At 40.9% G+C, this 26,308-nt stretch overlaps 1 protein-coding gene across 1 annotated transcript in view; it reads right to left on the bottom strand.

The window, feature by feature from the left end:
• Positions 1 to 25,427, bottom strand: part of CPNE8 (copine 8) — a 171,055-nt gene extending 145,628 nt beyond the window's left edge. Inside the window, exon 1 of the mRNA XM_006202855.4 lies at positions 24,902 to 25,427. Coding sequence (XP_006202917.1) covers positions 24,902 to 24,999 — 98 coding nt within the window. The 5' untranslated portion in view covers positions 25,000 to 25,427. The remainder of the gene's footprint in view (positions 1 to 24,901) is intronic.
• Positions 25,428 to 26,308: the final 881 nt, after the last annotated feature.

Here is a 26,308-nt window from a genome sequence, read left to right as displayed (position 1 = left end):
ATAGCCAATTGACACAGAAGAAATGTATAAGTAATCTGGAACACAGAATACTGGGAATCACCCAATCAGAAAAGCAAGTAGAAAGACAAATGAAGAAAATCAAAAGCAACATATGTGATCTATGAGATAATAATAAAATGTGCCAAACTATGCATAATAGGGGTTCCAGAAGGAGAAGAGAAAGAGAAGGGGATCAAAAATGTATTTGAAGAAATTATGGCTGAAAACTTCCCAAACCTAAAGAAGGAAACAGATATCCATGTCCAGGAACCACAGAGGGTCCCAAACAAGATCAACCCAAACAGACCCACACCAAGACATACCATAAATAGAATGAAAAAAGTTAAAGACAGAGAATTCTGAAGGCAGCAAGAGAAAAGCAATCATATACAAGAGACCCCCAGAAGGCTAATTTCTCTGCAGAAAATTTGCAGGTCAGAAGGGAGTGGCATTATACAGCCAAAGTTCTGAAAGGGAAAATTCTGCAACCTAGGATACTCTACCAGTAAGATTATCTTTTAGAATAGAAGGAGTGATAATTTCTCAGACAAGCAAAAACTAAAAGAATTCAGCAATACTAAACCTACCTTAGAAGAAATCTAGAATCTATAAGAAAGGGAAATCTGAATAGGAAAGGCAAATATATAATAAGGACTGAACAACCCTTATATGAGCCAGTATATAGATGAAAAAACAAAACAAAATAAAAATTGTAAAAGCAACCATACCTACAATAAACAGTAAAGGAATAAGCTTGGAGGTGTAAAATACAACATCAAAAACATAAAATGTAGAGAAGAGGAGTGAAAAATATAGGTCTTTTGAAATGTGTCTCAACCTAAATGATTATTAGTTTAAAGCAAGTACATATTATTGTAAGAAAAGATACATGAACCCCATGGTAACCACAAATCAAAAACCTGTAACAGATTCACAAAAACCAAAAAGAAAGGAACTTAACCATATTACAAAAGAAAAAATCATGAAACCACAATGGGAAAACAAAAAGAAGAGGAAATGAGCAAAGAACTAAAAGATAACTGGGAAACAAGGAATAAAAATGGCAATAAGTATATACCTATCCGTAATTACTTTAAGTGTCAGTGGACTAAATGTTCCAATCAAAAAACAGAGTGGATTACTGGATTGAAAAATAAAAGAACCTACAATATGCTGCTGCTTAAAAGAAACTCACTTCAGGGTGAAAGGAACACACAGAACAAAAGTGAGGGGAATGGATAAAGATATTTCATGGAAATGGAAATGGCAAGAAAGAAGAGGTAGCAATATTCATATCAAACAAAATAGACTTTGAAATAAAGACCATCTTTAAAGAAAGACAAGGAAGGACATTATATAATGATAAAGAGATCAATATAAGAAAAGAAAATGACACTCAATCACATAGATGCACCCAGTACAGGAGCACCTAAACATAAAAAGCAAATATTAACAGATATATAGAGGGACAAATCAACAATAATACAGTAATAGTAGGAGACTTTAACAAACCACTGACATCCGTGGACAGATCATCCAGATAGAAAATCAGTAAGGTAACAGAGGTCCTTAATGACACAATAGACCAGTCAGACTTAATGACATCTACAGGACATTATAACGAAAAGAAGTAGAATACACATTCTTGCCAAGTGTGCATGAAACGTTCTCCAGGATAGACCACATACTGGGTCACAAAACAATCCTCATCATATTTGAAAGGACAGAAATTATATCAAACATCTTTCCTGACCACAATGATATGAAACTAAAAATTAACTACAGAAAGAAAAATCAGAAAAAAACAAAACATATGGAGACTAAACAACCTGCTACTAAAAAACCAATGGGTCAATGATGAAATCAGAAAATACCTTGAGACAAATGAAATGAAAATATTACTTTATAAAATTTGTGGAACGTAGCAAAAGCAGTTCTGAGAGGAAAGTTCACAGCAATACAGGCCTTCTTCAAGAAACAAGAAAAATCTCAAATGAGCAACCTAACCTACCACCTGAAAGAATTAGAAAGAGAAGAACAAAGCACAAAGTCAGAAGAAGGAAATAATAAAGATCAAAAAACAACAGAAAAGATCAATAAAACCAAGAGCTGGTTTTTTGAAAAGATTAAGAAAAAAAAAACTGACAAATCTCTCACGAGGCTAATATGTTGAGAAAAGTAAACGCTCCCATACTCTTGATGCAAATGTAAATTGGTGTAGCTGCTGTAGAAAACAGTATGGTGATTTCTTAAAAAAGTAAAAATAGAACTGCCATATGATCCAGCAATTCCACTCCTGGATATATAGCTGGAAAAATTAGAAACTCTAAATCAAAAGGATACATGCACCCCAATGTTCACAGCAGTACTATTTACAATAGCTAAGACATGGAGGCAATCTAAGTGCCCACGAACAGACAATTGACTTATGGAGATGCACTATATATGTATGTATATATACATATACATATACATACACACATACACGTATATAAATATAAATATTACTCAGCCATAAAAAATGAAATAGTGCCATTTGCAGCAACATGGATGGACTTAGAGAATATTACGCTTAGTGAAGTCAGACAGAGAAAGGCAAATAGTGTATGATACCACTTATATGTGGAATCTAAAAAGTAATACAAATAAATCTCTATACAAAACAGAAACAAACTCACAGACATAGAAAACAAACATATGGTTATCAAACAGGATGGGGGATACAAATTAGGAGTATGGGATTAAGAAATACAAACTACTATACATAAAGCAGGTAAGCAACAAGAGTTTACTGTTTAGCACAAGGAACTATATCTAATATCTTGTAATAACCTATAATTGGAATATAATCTGCAAAAAAAAAAAAACCTGAATCACCATGCTCTACACCTGAAACTAACACAATATTGTATATCAACTGTACTTCATTTTTTTTTTTTTAAGGGTATTACTGCAACTTCCCAGGGGCATGTCAACATCAACAGTTTCACAACAGCAGTGCGGGCTCTGTGGAGGCAGCAGAGAAAGTCAGAAAGGTTTACTGGGAGGGCAGCTGAGTTTACTCACTTGGAGAGGTGTGCCTGAGTTCATGCTCTCCGGGCTGGGGGCGCTAGGCTTGCAGAGAGAAAGTCAGGTTCAAGAATTAATATTTTGAGTGGAAAATGCCAAGAAAATCCTGGACTTCCATCTTGTCTAAATGATCATAGCGTGGATATTAATGGATACATGTCATATATACACACATAAATACATACACACACAAATGCACAGAGGGGTTATCAGTTGGTATGATCTATCACTGGGAGGAATTTGGGGTGATTAGGATGGTCTTTGTTTTTTTCAGTGCTGTTAGATTTTTATAATGAGCATGAGCACTTTTCTAAAAATTACAGATTTGTTTTTTGAGAGTATTGACTACTCTCATGGTGAGCCCCACTGTTTTCCAACTATTTCTGCTGAATGCCACTACAAACATAAGAGTTCTTGCTAAGTGACAGGGAATGTCCATCCTCACTTATAAACCAAAGAAAGCATGGAGAGATTAATTTATTTGAACTCTCATGGTTGGTACCATATGGAGCTGTTGTTTAAATACAGATCTTTCCATCTCTAAACTTGTGCTCTGCCCCTTGACACATTACACCATTTCCCTAATTACATGACAACACTTGAGATCGTGCATTGTCATTTTCGTCAGTCCTTCCTCCTGCTTACTCTAAAAGCAGTAACCACTTTAAGTTCACTTGCCAACAGCTAGCTAGGCAATAAGCTTGTACATATTTTAAACAATGAGCTAGACTAGTAGGCTTTCAGAGTTTATTACTTTCCCCAGAGTCAATGCATGAAGAATGTTTGTAGGTGACAACCAGCTGTCCAAAACCTAAGAGCTGATGACTGTGACAGGTCCACAAATCAGCGCCAAGCAGAAAGCTTAAGACTAGCAGTACTCGGCCCAACATCAGCTGAGATGTTGCTGCCTTTCAAGCACCACTCCCAAAATATGTTGGTCACATGACTAGGGTTTTTTTTTTAGCTCTTTGTTTCTTTGCCTATTAGTTGTTAAGCAATATATTGTTTCTATGTGGGGGAAAAAGTAATGTATCTTCAGGCTTACCATGTCAAAAAAGAAAATCTTTATCGATGTGCAAATCTGTCTTTAGTCAGCTCTAGGATTTATCAATCAATACACTGGCTAATTCCAATATGAAAAATAATATGCTTATAAAGGTAGGACTAGGTTGGCAGAATTTTGTTTTGTTTCGTCCTCTAGGTTTTAAACAGTATCTTTTGTAATTCCTTGGGATCACAGATCACTGAACAAATCAAACGTCCTTAAGAGCAATCTAAGCTTTGCAGAATCCACAACAGAATTTCAACAGAAGAAGGAATTAATCTGGAAAGGAAATCTGTAAGCATAAATGGCCAGCTGAGATAGGGAGACTGAAATTCTTCTCTAATATGCACTTGTTACCCCTGTCACAGATGATTAGATGAGGAATTTACCCCCACTCAAAAAGAGTTATGTAGGTCTAAAAAAAGACAAAAGAAAAGAAAAGCTCACTAGCAACTACGAACCCATGCTACATGTGGTTCTACCATTCCTAAAAATTAACTAAGTGAACTAGGCACAGGTGATTATTCAGCCATGCCTCCTTCGTCCAGGCTTCATACAATTGATTTGTTTTTTAATCAAATGATACACTCTTTCCTGCATTTATACCTTCTAGTTCATGGTCCCCATTCATCTGGGATTCTCTACTTTCCTTCCTACAACTTTACATCAGATAAATAATTATCCAGCACTTTCTGTATACAAAACATTGTACTAGATACAAAGCAAAAAGGTGACTAAGACACAGCTCCTGTCCAATAGAAATTTATAATTTAATCATTATCTGATACTCTCTCAAATGTTTATTCAACAAGGACTAAGTTCCTAAGTGACAGAAAAAAAATTTTTTTTTTTTGTCGGAGACTGCGATATGAACACATGGGCTCCTGGCTCTTGTTATTTCTATTTCATTAAGATTTGTAAACAAACATGTGCAGTGAAATGTGAAGTGTATATAATACATTCATTATTGTTCACAGAACAGGAGGGACCGTCAGATCTGTCTGAAGGATCAGGAAAAGTCTCCACAGTGAGAGTGATAGTTAATTTATCAGTAGAGTCTATAAAATGAAATTAGCAAAGTGAGGCAGAACTACTCCCAAAAGAACCAAGGTGTGAGCATCACGGCTGTCTTAGGAAATGCAAGTGATCTGAAATGGTTTAGAGTTTAGGGGAGATTTTAGAGAGGCCAGTGGGGAGCAAGAGGGTGGTAGGCCATGGAGAGGAAGAAGTTTGGCTGGGAAACGAAGTCAGTGTTTGGAAGATCTAGATGGATTTATTACACCAGCAATGAACGGGTTTTATGCAAGAGAGAACAGTATGATGGCATTTGCTCACGTTGAACAGGCTTCTAGCAGCCCCAGTGTGCAGGATTCATGGCAGGGAGGAGTTGGCCAATGCAAGATGTGAGGTTGGAGGAGTCAAGGAAGTTGTGCTATGGCTTATGCAAGGTCCGAAGTAGGGAGGGGTCAACTGTGTGAAAGAGACAATGCAGATGCAGAAGAGGCAGGATGTCAGGGCTTGAGGCTTACCTGGCAGTTAACTGCCCAGGGTAGTGGGGACATAGAGAAAATGGTGGGGAGGACTTATTCCCCTGTAGGGTAAGAAATTGGAATTCTCAGGAGTGGCCACACGTAATTTTAAAAATCTCTGAAGTAATTCTAATGATTATAGCCCTCTATTCGAATAGTGAGTTTAAACCATGACTGTAAAAAGAAACTGATCCAACCACATAATAATTCAATTTTTTTAAACCACAGCATTTTATATGCATGCCGTAATGTTCATCAATCATCATTATCACCAGCATCAGCACCATGTGTTAAACTATTTCATCCACTTATTGCTCTCTTTGAAACAAAGTGCCTTTATAATTTGGAGGTTTTTTTCTAATTTATAGTCAGAGCCACTATTGAGGTCAGTGTCTCTGGAAAGATTTGATGTAATCAGGCAGGATCTAACATTTTAGGTTAAATATAATCAACCGAGCAATTGGATATTTCAGCTATGTTAGAAGCACTTAGGAAATCCAACAAAAGTCTATAACCAGATAAGTGTAAGAAATGATGTGACTGATGGATAGCGACTTGACTTAAGTAAACATGCTCATTTTTTGACTTGTGCACATGAAAACAAGTTCTTGGAGTTTTTTTGTTTGTTTGTTTGTTTCCTTTTCCCATAGAAAATGTTGTTTCCTCTTCCGTCTCCCCATTCTCAATACTTTTTTTTTAGCTGATTTTAGACTTTTCAAAAGATTGCTTTGCCACTTTGTGGCAGAAAATTAAAATTGATGGAAATCTATTGAGTCTTGAAGAGGCCAGGCCACCGAACAGCTGTTCTCACCCTGCAGTATACCCAAGTGGAACCATCACGGCTTGTTGCGTTTTATCAGTTCACCAAGTCATTTATTAGAAACATTTTTCCTCTGGACAAAATCTTCCTTGGTCAAAGACATGCTCATTTACTTTCCAACTTAGATGTGTTATATAGAATATCATACATATGAATTCTACTACTTTTCTCTTTACTGCATGTTCTTATCCCAATTTAAATAAGCAAATCCTTATTTAAAAATTACTAAGTGTCTCCTTCTAAGGCTAGCTTTGCTCTGCTTAGAGACAAAGTAAGTTCATTTGAAATTATCTGTTTCTCATTCCTTTAAAACTTTATAGGATGTTTCATATAAACTAAGATTAATTACGTTTTTACTAAATTGTACTGGTAAAATGAGTCATTTGAATGCTCTCGTGTATATATAAATGAGTAATTTTAAGAGTGTAGACATACAAAAATCCTGGGTATCCAAATTCACTCTTCCAATCTGTCCATCAGGCAACAAACATTTATTGAAAACCTGCTATATGCAAAGCACACAAGTTTCGTGAAAATCAACGATAAAAGAAATACGCACTCTTAAAGTTGGTAGGGGAGACAGACAAGCAATAACCTAAACAATTATAAGTCAGAATGAAATAAAAGTATAAGAAATGTGGTGTGGGGGGAGGGTATAGCTCAAGTAGAGCACATGCTTAACATGCATAGTGTCCTGGGTTCAATCCCTGGTACCTCCTCTAAAAGTGAGTAAATAAATAAACCTAATTTATCACCCCACCCAAAAATAAATAAAGATAAAATTTAAAGGAAAAAAAAAGAAATGTGGTGTGGGAACTCAAAGGAAGGAACAATTAATTCCATTTGTGGGAATTTAGTAAAACATGAGTTGCTGTCAGTCATATCTTGACAACTAAAGTTAGGCACAGAAAATGATGTGTTTCAGCCTGAAGGGTAGTACCACCAATGGTGAGAAGTGAGAGCACACACAGGAGATTTGGAGATTAGCAAGTACTCCACAGTGGCGACAGTCCACGTCTGAGGATATGACTGGAAGGGGTCATGTACCCAGGATCAGGAAAGATCCTGAACACCACGTAATGGGGCTTCAATTCCATTTTGTAAGCAAAGGGGAAACACTGAAAGTTTCTGCAAAATGAAAAAAAAAAAAATCACACAATTCAACCCTTGTTTAGGAAGCTAACTACACAACATGGGAAGAAAAGACCAAAAATATGAATTCTTGAGTCACAGAGACTAATTCAGAAAATACCTGAATAGTCTAGGGGAAAGTGACAACTTCCTGAGCAAGAAGGGTGGCCGCAGGAATGGAAAGGGAAGGGACAAATACTCTGGAGAGCTGAACAGACAACTCTCAGTGACTGATCAATCAGTTAAGTCAAGGGTTACAATAAAAAAGTAACAGTTTACAAACCACACAGTATTGGTTTACTTTATTTCAAACATCAACTGTTGCACCCTTACTCACAAAGCTCAGATGTTCCCTAAATATACTTCCAGGTACTACCTCCCGCAGGCAGCACTTAGCAACAACTCATCAGTTAACACAAGATTTAACCCATTTGCCCTCTGCACTATAAGCCCTATATTTGCCATAGAAATATAAATGGTGGTGGCAGGGTTGGGGGGGGTAACATATTACAAAAGTAAATTGCAAGAAAGGTAGAGACATCTGCTATTATCAAACATGTTCATTTTCAGGATGAGGAAAGCTAGCTATGGAGATCCCTGTTGAGAGGAAAAACAGGAACAGCAACAGCAGAACTTGAAATCCCTTCGGGAGAATATTAAGTGAAATGAGGACTTTGAAGTAGGAAGCCGGTGGCATCATTCTAAGTCTACCTTAATATACCTCTAAAAACTCAAACACTAAAATTAGAGCCTAGGTTTTCAAATGGGCATTGATGACCACAAGATTCCCTTAAATCAGAGCATGTTTACATTTCATTTCAAGGTCCTGCTTCTAGTGTCATAAGAGTTATCAGGCTCCAAGTGACATCCCAGATCGGCCGGACCAAGGATTCAACCTTCCATAGGAACTAATACCCACAGTAGTGATGGGATTGTCAAAGGTCACAGAGCCAGTGTCAGAAGCAGAATGAAAGCTCGGGGTTTCCACTACACTTGCCGACATGTTCCATGAGGAAACAAGTCATATGAATGACATTCAAATGACAAAATGACTTTAGTGAAACAAAGAAACTGAAACCATTTAAATTATGTAAGACAAATCTTGAGTTGAAATCAATCATCTTTTAGCTTGTATATTTCAAACTTCATTCCAAGTATATTTTTAAATCCGCTAACTTAAATTACCAATTGAGAGAAGCATTCACTAATAACTTAATATTGATTAATCCTCCTTTTCCCAATGCCTACAAAATGGCTTTGGATGAAACCACTGGCATAAAAATCAATTGCAGTCACCTTTCTTAATATTTCTGCTGCCAGAATTCATTTGAAAGTTGAGATATCAAGATAAATGAGAAAAATAAGCTGTGTCCAAAACAGTAGGTAACTGAGACGAGCTTAGCAAAGAAAGTTATTATTCTGATACAGTCCTCAGGTATTGCTCAGTTTTACTCACTTTTCCTCTATTAGCGCTCTCTCTCTCTTAAATTATTTGCTTTATAGCTGGGGAACATGAAAACCTACTGAAGACATTAAAGAAGAATGATTGAGCTTTCAATTACCTAGAAAACCACAAATAATACGATACTCCCTTTACAGGAGTTTAGATTTAAAAAAAAAAAAAAAAGGTTTGTAAGAATGCCCACAGAGTGATACACATTGAGAAGAGGCAATAATAAGGCTGTGCCTGCAGTAGGAAACACATTTCTCAAAATGATTCTAAACTATTCCACTATTCTTCCAAGACTATGCTAACCGAGGCTGAGAAATATGTTGGTTTCAACCAGTTATGGCAATTAGAATCACATCTGGTTCGTTACACTAACATTCAAGGTCATTCTTAATAAATGAATGCATTACTTGTTACTTATATATAGTATACATTTATTACATATACATACATACACGTACACATATATATACGCACACACACAGAGAACAGCTAATTAGCAAAGTAAAAAATACTGACTTTATAAACTCATGACATAACTCAGTCACAATACTGTGGTAACATTTTCAATGTTTAAGTAATTATTATATTTACGTGAAATTCTGAAGAACATATTTATTGTGAAAGGAAACCCTGGAATTTATTATTGAAAAACTAGCAAGTTAAAAAGTGACTTCCACATTATTAAGAAAGTAGTGGATTGAAATGATAGGGCCTGGGGTATATTCTCAACTCCAGTGGTAAATATAAATGTCACATAATCAATTCAATTAATTTTTCTCCATTTTTTTCATTTGTCCAGTCCATCACCTTTCTCCAGCATTTAGTTTTCATCTCACCCTGCCCGTTGATTTCTAGTTAAACAGTCCTCTCATGACTTATTTCCCATAGCTTAATTAGGTATCTCAGCAGTGGGAAAAAATAAAGTAAGAATCATTACTCGGCAAATAAACATCCAATTGTCAAAGTTCATGCCACTCATCTGAATTGTTCTGCCCACAGTCTCACCACTTGGTGACTTAAAAAAGAGTCCATATTGCCCTTTGTGATAGCATTGACAGTCACCTATTCTAATAGTATGTATCTCCTAGCTTTGTAATTTCTCTTCAGTCACCAACTCGTAGATACCGATAGTAAAGAGCTCCACCCTTAGAGTCTAAAATAACTTACAAAAGAGTAACAGAATATGGCTAGTGGTCAGACATACACTTAAGAATTAAATATGACATGGAGCAGGATCTCAGCCTCCCCCACCAGATGTGCAACTTAGGCCAAATTACTTAACCTCTCTCTGAAATTCAACCTCCTCCCACCTGAAATAAGACATAACATTCCCTGTTTTACGTAATTATTGTGAGGACTGAGTAAATTAGCACATGTTAAGTGCTTTACACGTTGTCTCACACAGATTTAGATTTTGATATTAATATAAATATAATATATAGTAAATGTCCAAAGCTTTCATGTTTCTTGGCCTCATTAATACAGCTTATATCTGAACAGCTTTTCTGTCTAGTAAATAGAAGTATTTCCCAGGGACTATTCAACAATATTTTGTTCCTTCAGAGTTTCAGGAAATTTTCTGATAATTCCCTCAGAATATTTGGAGTATTATTCTTTACAGAAAACACTCAATGAAAGGTATCATGATTTGAAAAAGAATGCCTGATAGCCAATGTCCCTGGCTGAAGAGGCATTAACATTAATAGTTGTCGCTAGCTTGAAATTATCAAGGCATTATATGTCAGGCAGTGAACAATGGCCTTTGGGGCAAGGCAGCTTTTAAATATATCTCATTTTATTACTGGCAATGAATGCTTACCCACCTTAAGCCTGTGCTGTCATCTCCTTGGATGTCTGTTTTATCACACGTCTGACGCAAAAGAGCTATCTAAATAAATGTCAGCTCATTGATTTTATTAGTCAGATGCAAGAATGCACTTCCATTCTAGAACTTGGTTGTTAAACACCCCCTCCTATCTGACAAATCTATTAGGTCCACATGTCTGTGCATTTTGAGGTGGGGCGCTGTGGGGTGAAAAATCTGTAGAAACTGAGTGTGCATTTCCAAATCTACACCCTTCTGACCATTGTTTACTTCCTCTCTCCTATAGGTATTTTTAGGTACTTAGGTGCTGCACCTGGACTATAATGTATGGCCTATGCAGCTTTGTAACTGTCACTTTCCAATTCACATTTCTGTGACTTCCCAAATTGCTTGTAATTATTCTAAAGTACAGGGGTCCTTTCTACTACACTGCTTGTTTGCCCACACGGCAATATACTGATGAGAAACTGTGATGACCAACACTTACTGGGTGCTTTTCTTATGACCGGCATGGTGCTGGGCACTCTATAGACTTGACTTCATTTACTCCCCCAATAATCCTATACATTTGTTTTTTAAGTCATTTACTGATTAGAAAATGAGATTCCGAAAGTTGAAATAAGTTACCCAAAATAACATTGCAAAAAGGGGTAAAAAGGGGGGATTTAAAGACATCTGTCTGACTCCTAATTTCATTTTCTTGCTGCTATACTCTACTGCCCCAAATTCTCATTAATCTTTAAATGCAACTTTCTCGTGGGAATGGAAGTATTTAGAAAGGTGCAGCCAGAAGTTGAGAACTTGACTCTGTTTATTTAAAGAGGAATGGGGGGGGAATAACCAAAACAAGCTGTGAAAATCCCCTTGAGAAGATAGCTTATCAATAAATTCAGCTCTGTAAAACTATTCCCAGGAAAAAAGAATCATAGATGCACTCAAGTGTTTGGAAATAAGAATGCTCATCTGAAGCATGACTTTGAGCAGTAACTCTGTGAAAAAAATTTTGGAAGATGGCCTAGAGATGTCCAAACAGCCTCAGTGAGAGCACAGCCAGCCCTGAGCCAAAGGTCACATGCCGCTGGCATACACCAGGAGAAAACAGAGGACGGGTGGCTGGGTTGGCTGCTTGGATCAGGGCTCAGGTGAAGCTGACCTAATGGGAGATGCCCATCTCCTCCAGTACACTGCTGCTCCACGAAGAATCGCCAAGACCTCATTAGAGAACTGGGAATGAGACATGAGATACACGCAGAGATCTTTAGGGGCCAGATGAAGGACTACCTACCCCGGTTATGAAGGACTGCATCTTACAGTGTGTCACCTTAGTATCTGTCCTGGCACCTGTGGTCAGTAATGCAACAGCTCTGGCAGCTGCCATCACAGCAGATCTCAGTGAAACAGGGTCTACCACTGAGAAAATAGGTAGACAAAAACAAAGAGAGAGAGAGACATAGGAAAATCAAACATAGGGTGGAGAGAAATCAGGGACAGGACCCACCCAATTGTCATGCAAACAGCTTCGGCAGCATTTAGCATTGGCAGGAACCCCAAAGGAAGACACTGTTAAACAGCCTAACTCAGGGCTGTTATCTTTGGGGAAAGCGCTAACAAAAGCCAAACAGTCCACTCTGTCCACTGACTGTAAACCTGTGACAATGTGTCCCAGGGTCCCACTGCTAGAAGTAGAATCCCAGGAGTGGATCCCCCCTCTTCCACAGAACAACTAGGGGTTGGGCCAATATTGCCCTCTGCTGAGTAGCGTGGGAGGTGCCCAGAGGCCCCTTGTGGAATTGACAATTCATAGATGCCACATAAACAAACAGTCTTAGCACTGGTAGGTACCAGAGCTGAGTGTCCCTTTCTGCATGACAACCCCTCTAAATCTGAGGGACAAATATGGGCTATGTACAGATATGGGGGCCAAACTATTCGAGTGAGACAAACCAGCTTATACCTCGAAACTGGCTGTGTGCCCCTGCCTGTTCCTCATATATTTACCCCATACCAGAGTATATACCAGGGGTTTATGTTTCACGAGACCTAGATTTGACCACCACTACTGGGAAGTTGTGATGAAACCCCACGTAGGTGGGCCATGAACTCCTGTCCATTTATCCTGCCAGACTGTTAATTTCAAACAGCGCAGGCTGCCTGGGGGCTGTGAAAAATCACTGCTACTGTTAAAGAACTGGACAAGGTGAGAGTCTCTAGACCTGCCCGTAAAGAGCCTCACAGGACTGTTGACTAGAGAACTGAATAAGGTGGTTCCTCCCATCCATGTGGAGGGGCCTCAATATTGCTACTATTTTGGAATATCTCTCCTCTGCACTGAAACCTTTCCACTTTGTGCTCCACCTGTTTCATGCCTTTTTTTTTTTAAGCATTCCTTTGGGTGTTATTCTCAAGATCAGTTTGCCTTCACCTGGGATGGGAGGCAATGGACTTTTCAGATCTGGTCTCAGGGTTATTGACAGTCTCGCCGTTTGTCATAGTTTGGTCACTCAGGACCTAGAAATCTGGCAAAAGCCCCACCCTGAGTTGCAATTATTCATTAGACTGATGGCTGACATTGTGTTAACCTGTGATTACCTGTCCCTGCTCTCCCAAGCTGCTGCCTCTCTACAAACACACTTACATGACTGAGGATGGGGGTAAAAAAACACTGACAAGATCCAGAGACCTAAGCAGTCAGTGAAGTTCCTGGGAGTTATCTGGGCGGGTAAGACAAAAGTTATGTCAGCCGTGGTTACTGAAAAAATCCAAACCTTGCCCACTCCAGATTTGATCAAGGAATCACAATCCTTTCTGGGGTTACTAAGCTGCTGTCACCTTTTCATACCTCATTTGGTACAAATAATATGGCCCCTATACTCTCTGAATAAAAAGGGACAGAAATGCAATTGGGACAGCCCCCATCAGGAAGCCTCCAAGAAGCCCAAAATTGTAGCAAAACAGGTTGAGGCCCTGGGGATACTTAAACCAGATGCTGTCTGTGAATTAGATGTTAGCTCGTACCTGGAAGCTTTTGGCTGGGGGCTTGTGGCAAAGGCAGGAAGGGAAATGCATTCCCCTAGGATTTTGGTCTCAGTTGTGGAAGGGACCCCAAGTGTGGTATTATCCTGTTAAGAACAGCTCCTTGTAGTCTACCTGGCCCAGCAGCGAACAGAAAGCCTCACCATGGACTTACACGTGTCTGTTCGAACTTCCCTCCCAGTAAGTGGACAGATAAAGGACACGCTCCTCAAATTAAAAAGCGCCTGTGCCCAAGTAATAAGCACCCTGCAAAGTGGCACGCACACCTGCAACAAGGTAATGTGTGCAATTCAAGCCTCCCGTCCGCGGAATGACATGCTTCCCTTGGGCCAGTGTCTCATGTGGATCCAGACATGGCCCCTCAGACATCACCTGTCACTCCCCCTTCTCAGCCAAGTCAAAGAAGGAACCAGGACCCCACCCCCCTTCCCCGAGACATGGTTCACCAATCACAGAGTCAAGGCAATACCCTCACTTGGTGTGCTTGGTTCGCCTGGATTCCGATGTCATTTGGTCTGAAGAAGGCACGAAGCGCAGCAGTCAATGGGCTGAACTGAGGGTGGGATGGGCTGTGATCACTCTGGAATCTATGCCCCTCTCCACAGCCACAGACAGCTGGGCTGACCATGGAAAGGACCAACCATGTGGCTGCCACAGCTGCATCAGGAAAGCTGGACTATCTTGGGACAGCCCCCGTGGGGAGCTGAGCTGCGGAGGGACGTTGGGGATGTGCACACATGACCCCATGCTGCCATCGAGGTATGGAGCATCTCTGTATGTTCTCCAGCTACGCTGCTGGGGAACCATAAAGCAGATGCCCTAGCCAAGGAGGAAGCTGTCCTGGAAGGCGTACAGACTCCCTAGACGTGGCAGAGTGGCTTCACTGAAAATCAGGACACTGGCCCCAAAACTACCTGGGAGACAGCCAAGATGTCATACCTCCCCATTAAACACAGCGACCAGCAAAGAGACTGCCCCCAGTGAAACCTGTGCCAACAACCCCTGAGACATACTCCTGGTCACATCGGATGAGCCACTAGCCCAGTGGCCAGATAGCAAGGGGACTATATCAGCCCCCTGCCCTTATCAGCAGGACACAAGTGTGCACTGACCTATGTGGACACAGAGATCTGACTGATACAAGCCTTTCCCAGGAAAAGTGCAAATCAAGCAGCCACTATTAGGAGTCTGATCAAGTTGGAAAGTATGTACTGGATCCCCATTCTCATAGATGGCAACCCAGGGACCCATTCCACCGCACATGACCTACAAGAATGGGCTGGAGCCCACGAGATTTTATGCACCTCCATCTGCTGTATAACCCAACAACTGCAGGGTTAGTAGAAAGAATAAACAGGGTACTGAAAGAGACATTGAAGAAGCTTTCTCCAGACCAGTCTTTAAGGGGATATTCTCTATGACTATCAGGGGCCGTCCAGCTGTTAAACTCTGTAGGCACAGCAGGCTGTAACAAAAAGAACCAATCTGACTCCATATTGGATCTGTTCCTTTGGCTTTAACCCTGTGCCCTGTTTTCTAGGCTTAGTCTTGCCAGTTCTGCACCTTTTGTAAAAGAATGCTCCCTTTAGCCTGAAATATGCAGGAGAGCCTATTCTCAAGGCTCTGACCTTCAAGGATGTTAACACTTTCGCACTCCTATAAAGATAAGCTGCAGAATAGAAAATAACGTTTGTTTTGTGGGAGGTTTTACAGAGGCACCATGATCTGACCCAGGTGGGCAGCTGCAAGAACAAAGGATTCGAAGAACAAAGAAATCCTACACCAAGAAGTCTGCAACCACCAACCACACCCCTTTTTAGTATAAAAGGAGCCTGAATTCTGACTTGGGTGAGATGGTTCTCCAAGACATTAGTCTGCCACCCTCTCAGTCTGCCGGCTTTCTGAATAAAGTTGCTATTCCTTGCCCGACCCCTCATCTCCTGATTTATTGGCCTGCCGTGCGGCAAGCAGAACGAGTTTGGACTCGGTAACAAGGCCACACATCTGCTAATAAGAGACCAACTGGGCCCACTCTGCCAACTAGGGCCTGAAAGGTACAGGTCTTAGAAGGAGGGCTGAAACCCATCCAGTGGGATGTTGGTCTTGTCCCAGCAGTGCCACAGAACCTCCCACTGGGGGGGCTGTCTTAAACTAGAGGTCTAAATGGTATGTCCCCTCCCAGGTGGCCTGGCATTCTTACACCGTAGAGGGGAGGGCTAGGCCCCAGCACACTACTTCTTCAACCTTTCTAAGTGAAGGTGGAGCCACAGTCAAGGTGATCTCCCCCATAGAAATCAGACAGAGGACTGAAGCAGGGTTTCTGTTAAGGGCCCCTACTGAAGCCTGCACATGTATCTCCCTGCTCAGTTCTGATGTAAAGGGCCCAAAAGTGCCAAAGCTTCATCCTGGCACATGGAGACCAAACTGCTATGGTGTAGTTTCTGAACGAAGATTTGCCTTTGTTGGTACCTTTTAAAGATTTATCATCCTTAGCCTTCTCCTTCTAGGATTAGTGCCACCTCCCTCCACTAATGTGCTCCTTTGCTGGCCCATCGCCTGGCTGACGTCCATAACCACTCTGGCTCCATTTCGTTAGCTCCATCTTAGGCTGGGAGACCTCTCCAAGTGACTGAGTCTCAGCCTAACTCACAAAGGAATGTCCAGGCCATCCGAGTTCCCTGTTACTGTCACCCTTGCCCTCACCTGATAGAAAAGCTGTAAGAGTGCCTTTTGCTGAAGCAGATGGTTAATAGTAATGAGACGTCCCTGAATGTGGGGTCTGGGGAGTGACCCCAGCTCCAGCCCGTGTGGACCTGCTGGGTAGTCAGATTCTGTTTTTAATATTGGCCCCTTTAAGTCCTCCTGCACCCCTTTCAGCAATGTGCATATCCCTCTGGACCCTCCGTCTGTCCGATCCTTCCTGCCTATATGTACGTTACTCACAATAAACTTCATTAATTGCACTTTATGGAGTTGCCTGCCTCGTTTTTCCATCTCAAAGTTCCTTCTCAGTTCAGAGAATATCATTCACTATCTCTGTTTCTCAACAAAGCGAAACGAACCAGATGCTTATAGTTTGATGAAATAGTGGGTGATTTTTATTTTGTGTTTATATCCATTTGTAATTACTGAGTGCATAATTAATACAACAAGCAGTGTTTTAACTCATAGGCCTTATGTAACCTTCAAAACAAACACAGAGGTAGGAGCTATTATTATCCCCACTCTACAAATGAAATTGAGGAACAGAGAGATTAAGTGACTTTCCAAGGTTTCACAACTAGTGAGTGGTAAAGCTGGTCTAGTTCCACACCCACGCTCTTCAAGGCTAAACAAAACTGGCTCTAAAAAGCAAGTGTTACTATTACAAAACAGGCTAACAAGTGAATAGAACTCCTTTGAGAGAAATTGTTTTCCTTCTCTGCCTTGAGCAAACTCAAGTAAGGAATACAGGCTTCTGACTGTTACACCACAAACATCACACCTAAAAGATCACAGCTGTTAGCACCCTCTCCCGTGGGGCCCTGCTTTGTGAATTGCTTCCAGACTCACATTCTCCACATCCCAGGGCTGTTCTGAATGCCCCAAATGCTAAATAAAATAAAATAAAATAAAATACGCAGGACAGACAAAACCATTGATAGAACCAGTAACATAAGTAAAGCTTTTCTCTGCTAAGATATCCTGGGCAACTTCCATGCTGAGACTTCAAAATCATTGTCCCAAAATGCTCCTACAACACATTTCTCTGAAACACTGGGGTTAAGACAAATCCAGAAAAGCACTGTGTGGTGATGACAGTTTTGAACCACAGGACCTCAGGTACTGGAGAGCCATAAGTATATAAGGCCGATAGGTCCGTGCCATAACTTGCCCCTGGGTTGACTTGTCATATGCCACATTAGCAGGCCTATAAACAGGCATTCTAATTTCCCTGGCTTATAGTAACTTTGTAGTTTATCAGCATCACTTCAAAACCTAATTACAGACTAACATCAAACATTTCAACCAACTAAAGAAGGATAGTGCGTCAAAGAAATAAACCCATGTGGACTAGGGGGGAGCCGCCAACTGCTTGAACACTTTGATTCTCTTTCACCACAGACAGATTCAGAACAGCCTAGGTATCTGTTTCAAACCGGGCCACTCCCCACTAAGCTAATCAGGGTCTGTCTATTGGAATCTGAATCTGCTTTCCCCAGTGGTCAATTCATCACTAAAAGAGCTGGAACTGTAACATTTAAACTTGCAAAGTATATGCCACCAACGGATGAAGAAACAAACAAAAAAAGTCTTCAACGTAAGAGGAAAAAAAAGATGTGGAGAGGACCACATGAAAAGGAGAAGAAAGTAAAAAGTGCACAAAGTTTTAACCATCTTATTGTTTCATTCACAGCACACTTCAGGCTGCTAAAACCTGTCATGGATTATAAGATTACATAACCCCACTTATTACAATAAGGAAGTAAAATCAGAGATAAAGCCATTTCTAATAGTGACAATCTAACAGCAGCAATAATCTTCCTCTGCATATGCTTCATCTTTCACAAAAGGCCTGTGAACAGTAATGGGCAGGTATGTTTAACAACGGTTTTCCCCTAAAACGTTGAAGGCATGTGTGCGTCATGTGTATGTAATTTACTATAAATCTTACTGATAGAAAACTTGTGGTGCTGAGCATACAATTTCTAAATGATAAATATATAATACTTTCACTGTAAATTCTGTAGTTGTCTTAAATGTGGACAACAACAAAACAATAAATCAAACCCTGATCTGCAGTGTTTGCCGCTTCCTGTGGTATAAATATTCTGACCAAGGCCAATTTCAAGCTACCAATGTGATGTCACCGAACAGGTACTGAGATGAGATGAGATGAGCACATGACTGCACAATATTTTATCACCACACAGATTAAAAAAATAAAGTACAGATGATAGTAAAGAGTCCAAATAATAGTAAAATGCAGTTCCTAAAATAATTAGGAAGTAATAACTTTTGAGTATGTCTTAACTTCATTTTGAATATAATTTATTTTATTTTCAGTTTATATAACTTTTATTTTTACTTAAAACAAGTCAGATTTACACAATGTAGAAATGATAAGGTTATAACTTGTTAACAAATACCATTAAATCAGATCCCAATAACCCAGTTGAGATACTTAGTTCATAAAATTTCAACTTATATGTTTAAGGGTCATGTCTATAGTGTAAAATGAGACACAACTATGTTTCCTTTACCAGGAGCTGAACATATAATACAAAGTAAGGAAGGAAATCAGCATTTGTCAGGTGACTTCTATGTGCCAGATACATATATGAAAAAGACTTTTTTGCACATACACATTATATTGCATGTAAATACATATATACAGTATACTGCACATTTTTTCATTTACATATATGTACTGATTATTGTTTCTAAGAATAGATTAGAGCTTTAGCTTTTTAAACTTACATAGTTATCAAAGGCATAAAGCCAACTACAAAGAATGAACAGAATGCAGTAATCCAATCATAAAGGGCAGTCAAATGTGCTTACGCATATTTGAGAAATCAGTCACGTTAGTGTCTATCACTTAGTTTTTAATAATCACTTTATTTAACCACTGGCACACAAATTCCCACCCCAATCCCATGTAAGCCAGCTCCAGCGTGCCACTGAAAAGTATCTTCCTAACACCTTACTGAGGCATTTACTCGTCAAATTAGTAGATTAAAAATTTTTCTGTACACCAGAAATTGACACAACATTGTAAACTGACTATACCTCAATAAAAACATAATAAAAAATAAAAAATTTTTTAAATTAAAATTTAAAAAAAAATTTAGTGTATAGGGAAATGGTAAAAAAAAAAATGAATAAAACCTGGCACAAAATTTCCAAGACAATTCATAAGCCTTGTGTAATATGAGGTGTGTCAGAAGCCAGCCGGTGTCAGCAGAGCCAGCATGCTGGAGGCGGGGATGGTACAAGTTGAGAAAGAGTTACTGAAGGCACTGTCCAAAGCGGAGAGAAACTTATGTCTACTACCCATGATGATGGGTTCAGAATGGATTTATTTATAGATTTGTTCATTCCACCCATGCTTTTTTTTTAATTTTAGTGTATATAACCAGCACATGGTAAACTTGTTAAAAGTGCAGGTTCCTGGGCCTCTGTCTCAGAGATTCTCATTCAACAGATCTGGAGTGGGGCCTAGGAATCTGTATTTTAATGGGCAAACCCCTCTCCCAGTGCCCAATGATTCATTCAGAGAATGACAGCAACCAGCATTTATTGATTACATATTCCATGCCAACCTCAGATGCCTGGACATGACAGGGACAAAACTTGTCCTTAATGAGAACACAGAGAACAAGAATTGTAACTATGATATTAGTTCCTACCAGCTGCTTTGAGAATACAGCAAAATCCAACTTGAGAGAAGATGATGTTTGATTTGAGCTTGAAGAAGGAGCACAGGCTAATCAAGGGCAGGGGAAGGAGGAAGGGACGTAAAGGGCAGAGAGAGCAGCATGTGCACAGCCACACAGGCAAAGGGAGTCTGGCCCAACAGGACTGCAGCACCTGCTCTGGGGCTGCACCTCTCATTAGCGTTCTGTAGCTGCATTTATCTGGCACCAATGTTGGCACCTAGTAAGCATATACGTGTTACTACGTTCAGTCACAGAGTTCAGGTGAGGGAGCGGTAGGGGATTAGGCCAGAGAGTTATGGCCAGGCCAGGAAGTATGTTTTAGAATTCCCAGCACAAGAGCGGGATTGTTGGATCATAAGGTAAGTCTATTTTTAGTTTTTGGAGGCATCTCAATACTGTTTTCCATAATGGCTGCACCAAACTACATTCCCACCAACAGTCTATGGCTGGGACGTTGTGCTGGACACCAGAGACTGACACATTGTAACTGACTATACTTCAATTAAAAAAAAATTAGATACTACCTGGAAGTAGTTTAGAAGCTATAAAGTGTTGTATAAATGTACTGATTTCTAATAATTCTCTCTAATGTGGGAAGCAGTGATAATACTAAAGTAATTAATAAATGGTTTACAATACAAAAAAAAAAAGAATTCCTAGCACAAAGTAGGCACTCGATACTTTTCTACTTCATATTCTTCCTTTCACAATAGTTTTTTTTTTACTGAGACAGAGTCAGTTTACAATGTTGTGTCAGTTTCTGGTGTACAGCACAATGCTTCAGTCATACATGAATATACATATATTCATTTTCATATTCTTTTTCACCATAAGCTATTACAAGATACTGAATACAGTTCCCTGTGCTATACAGTATAAACTTATTTATCTATTTTATATATTTGTCTTTTTTTTTAGATTTTTTAGATTCCACATATGAGTGGTATCATATAGTATTTGTCTTTCTCTATCTGGCTTATTTCACTGAGAATGACATTCCCCAGGGCCATCCATGTTGCTGCAAATGGCCGAGTAAGATTCCACTATATAAATATACTACAACTTCTTTGTCCAGTCATCTGTCGATGGACATTTAGGTTAGATTTTAAAATTAGTTGTAAAACCATTATAAGATTATTGCTTTGAAAAGACTCATCTGTGATAGCTAACCTACAAAGTCTAGGAATATAGAATGCTCTCCCTGCTTTTATACTTGATAAGCTGATTTCTCAATCAGAGAAAATGACAAAAACCCTCAAAACAGTGTGTGAGAAACAGTGCAACCAACCAAGGTCCTAGGGAAAATGGATGATTACTGCATATTATTTTTCCCATTGGTTTTACCTCATTCTATACTAATCTGTTTTCAACATAAAATGGGAATGCTATAAATGCATTTTTCTTCTAAGCTGTATCATTTCAATGGAAGACATTTTAATTAGGTAACCCAATAACTTCAAAATCTGTTAATTAATATAATAAGAACATCACAAGAGATAAATAATGAGTAGAAAGCAAATCAAAGAGTAGGAGCCTGTCTCTACATAAATATAGCCAGAAAAGTGTACTTGTCACTTTAACACACCAAGTTTGTAGCCCTACAAAAACTCCATGTATACTGGCCTTTCTCTAATACAAACTATCGTAATCTGTCTTGTCTCCCCTCAAGCTCCATCTCTTCTTTGTAGTATATTCCAAGTATTCTGTTTCACATTGATCTCTTCCCTTCTTATGCATGAAACTCATCTTTGAATTAAGTCCTACATTATCACGTGTTATATATTATATTTATCTCCTAACCAGATTTTACATCTTCAGACAACTCTTGTATTTCTCATGGAGTACAGCATAGTGCTAAACATATAAAAGACGCTCAAACACTTCCTTCTTTGAATAAACTGAACAATTTCCATGAATTACATTTAGCATCAAGCTTTAATTGCTGATTTTCTCACCTCCCTCAAAATGAAGATGAAAATGTCATAAGGCTTTTAAAAAGTCTTCAATGGGGCACAGGAAAGGAGATTATCAGCAAATTACCAGGGGTCTTCCAAATAAAGAAGCAAGGTAGGGAGGAGGGTGTAGCTCAAGTGGTAGAGCACATGCTTAGCATACACAAGGTCCTGGGTTCAATTCTCGTAAGTACCTCCTCTAAAAATAAATAAATAAACCTAACTAGCCCCCACCACACACACACAAAAGCAAGGTAATTCCTTGCTCAGCTTGCCCATAGTAAGACCAAGGAGCCTACAACTGTGCCTTGTTGCTCAGTGAAATCTCCACAAACAACCTAGAAAATATGCTCTTTATACTATCAAAGAAGGAGGAAAAAGGGAACAGGTATTCCGAGGCTGCCTCTATCCCTGGCTTCTTTAACCAATTACCAATTTATTGAAGTTCAAAAGAGAAGGCTATTTACAGAATTCCACAGCTGAATCATACATAATACATTTATTCAATAAATACATTTCCAATATCATAATAATAGGTAACACTTCTAACACCATTTGTGTCATACATTGTGTTAGCACTTTTTAGATCTTATTAAACTCTGATAACACCCTCTATAAGATAAATACCATAATTATCTTCATTTTAGGTATCGGGAAACTTAGATTAAGTAAAGATCTGCTCCAAGGTAACAATATGAGTAAGTCACAAAGTCAGAAGCTATAACCAGGTCTCTACACGCCAAAGCCCCAAAGCACCAACATCTATCATTACAAGGTTCAATTATCAACAATTAAGTACTGTAAGTACTTGGGTTCTCTTTCAGAACTTTTTTTTTTTAATTTGAAAATTTAAACGTTAAAAACAAGACACCAAATCAATGGTATTTAACAAGACTAGAAAGAGCGGATCTCCAGGTTCTGAGGTAGCAAGCTGAAACCAACTAACCGGCTCAAAGCCAACTGACTTCAGGACTCTCAGCAGGACCACAGCAAAGACAATCAAGGGGGAAAAAAAAAGAGTGGTTAAATGTGGACCCTACTGGCAGAAAGACCAGTTAAGGTATAATTTCCCCATCATCCCTAAAGAGCTTATGAGAAACTGAGATTTAATTTACACTTATATTTATTCCACCTACAGGCCACATGCCATTCAGACTTGCAGGATGTTTAGCAGAGGATAAGAACTCTAGAAAATGCTGTGATTGTAGGGCTTCGAGCTATGCATTATCTGAATATATATATATCCCTCTAGCATCCAAAGCCAACTTCAGAGAAAAGGAAAAGGCCTAGAAATGAATGTCTAAAAATAATTTTCCATACAACTTCACTTGTTCAATTGACAGAAAGAAATCTCAGGCAACACGCAAAGCAGCAACCACAATAATGTTAGCTTAATGTTAGCTATCACTATCAGCATGAATGATCTTACAGTCTGCGGTCAACCTTAAGAGGAAGCAATCATGGGATATAGTTTCAGAGTTAAAGTCTATCCCCTAAGACCTCTTTGCGGGGCGGGGAGGGGGGTGAAATCCTTGAATTTCCACCAAACAAACAAAAAATCATTCCCTCGGCTTTTAGGCTCTGTCTTGTGACAATGCAAAATTAAATACCCTCGGGTTGATAGCATTTTAAGCTTCGGGCTTATTTACATCGAAGATTACCCACGTTTATTAGATTCCTTCAACGCAAGTTTTGCTAAGAAAAGGAAGCGGAGCATCTAAGACCATTAAAAACAAGTGAAATGTGGAGAGGTAAGAAATTTCCACTGATAAAGATCAAAGTATGCAAACAAGAGGATGGGCTCGAGTTAATACTAAAATTCGCGAGTTCACTCTCTCTTCTGTTGCCCTTTTCAATTTTGTCCACCCATCTTCTCAAAAATCTTGTGCGATAGCAATTATGCCGATTTAAAGGGAAACTGACCCAAAGAACGGCAGGCAAAGGAGTTTGAAATGCATAGTCCCCGAGCAGAGAGTGTCAGTTATTACACGCGCTCAGTGTATCCACTTGCAGGCAGAAATTCCTGACTTCCCAGATTTTAGGTAAAGCTGCAGCCGTAAACTCCACCTACCAGGCCAAAGGCAAAAAGCCCGGAGGAGGGGGTGGGGGAAGCAAGCCGGACAGCTCCAGGAAGTGGGTGGGGAGGAAGCTGCCCTGTTTGGAGCCAGAGGTGCAGACCGCAGGTTTGCACACGCCTAGCAGAGCGAGTCCTGGGCCACTGCGCGCAGCGATCACAAGCGCTTTTGGCAACGCTGTCCCCTTCGATTCCCGTCATCACCCAACCGTACAGCCCGGGTTTGGGAAGTGAAAAAGGGCTTGTAAAGTGGGCGGCGGCCGGGGTTCCCGCCGCTGAGTCACACAGCCCAGCCAACTTTTACAGTATTCTCCAGAAAACATAGTCTCAATCCCGTAGCCCACCCACCACTCGCTTCCAGTTCCCGCTCTCCGCTCTGTTATTCGACCTGGGGGTGACTCGAGACACGGGCGGGCTGTTTCCCACTCATCGTGCAACTTCTCACCCGCGCAAAGCCTAGGGGTACCCCCGAGCGAGCGTCTTGCCAAGCGCCACCAACCGAGGAGATGGGGAGGCAGGAAGAGGGATGGGAAGGGCTGCGTCCTCACCTGCAGGACACGGACACCTCCACCCGGGTGGCTGGGATGGCCGCACTCAGCTGGTTTAAATCCCCGAGGCCCGCAGTGCTGGTGTAGCGGCTGTCCATCTTGGGGGTAGTCGTCCTGGACTTGTTAGGCGCCCAAATCCAGAGCTCCGGCAGACTGAGAGCTCCAAGCCCAGCACCCGAAAGACGGGGTTGGGGTTTGAGGGTGGAGGCAGACGAAGGAGGCGGAGGCAGCTAACGGGAAGGGGGAGGGAGAGGAGAGGCGGCCCTCCCCGCAGAGCAGCGAGGGAACGGCGAGCCAGGCGCGCCGAAGCTGAAGCTGCCGGGGAAGTGGTGCGTGGGGCTCTCCCGGCTTCCCTGCCCCCTCCTTGAAGACAGCGGCCCCAGCCGGGGACACTCCGTGATCCTTTCCTGGCCCTGGGCGTCAGGCTCCGCGGAGCCAGCGGGCAGGCTGGCGGGGTGGGCAGCATCAGACCCAGACCCCGGCCGTCTAGGAGAGCAAGCCCTGGCCGGCTTTACGAGCGGTTTGGGTTTTCTCTCCGCCTCTACACACCCACACCCTTTCCTAAGTCCCGCCTCGTAAGTCCAGCCCTTCCCATCCCGCGCTGATCCTCACCTCACCCTCAGAGTCCACGGAGCTCCCTCCCACTATGCCCTCAGGCAGACGAGCCGGGTCGTCGCTTCTGGACTGTCCACCCTCGGCCACTTAAGGGTTGGGGACGGACTTGAAGACGATCTCCAATCTTTTGTAAGCAGTGGTAAAGTAAAGGCGAGAGCAGGGTGGGCTTAAACTGAAGGGAAAATATTATTTGGTATTTAAGGGAGCCATCTGGTTTCCCTCTTCCCGCAGTTCTTTGGAATATGGGGGTCTCATGGTGACAATCCTATCGTCGGGGTTCTTCTGCGCCCCCTCGTTTCCAATTGCATGGAAATTACGCTTTAAAATCTGTAAGTTACAACCGTATAACGCAGCTTTCTCACTCCGACTCCCACCGGGCAAAAACCTGAATGAACCTGGACGGACAAAAGCAGAACGGAGCCGGAGTGAGCGCCACGTTTGGGAAACCGGATTCTGGGGCAGCCAGGCATGTATCAGGATGCAGAAGCTGCGCAAGCCATGGGAGGTACTCGCCACTCTCCTCTGCTGCAGCTTTATTACCAGCACCTTCCCTCCTGCCTCACCCGAGCGCCTGCGGGTCCCCGGGCGCTCGCCGCCAGGGGGAGACAGAGAACCGGCTGCGGAGCATCGCAAAGCAGGAGTTGGGGTGCGGGGAGCAGAGTGTTGAGTATTCACCCTCCTTTAACGCGCCAAGCACTGAGTTGCCACCTCGCAAGACTAACTCAGGGAGAAACCGTTTTAGTGACTGAGAACCTGCTCTACGTTGTAACAGTAACAACATACTTGGAGCCA

The sequence above is a fragment of the Vicugna pacos genome, chromosome 12 (genome assembly GCF_048564905.1).
Source record: "Vicugna pacos chromosome 12, VicPac4, whole genome shotgun sequence".
Classification (NCBI taxonomy): Eukaryota; Metazoa; Chordata; class Mammalia; order Artiodactyla; family Camelidae; genus Vicugna; species Vicugna pacos.
The sequence above is the reverse complement of the archived record's forward strand: the minus strand, read 5'-3'. Positions and strand labels throughout refer to the sequence as shown.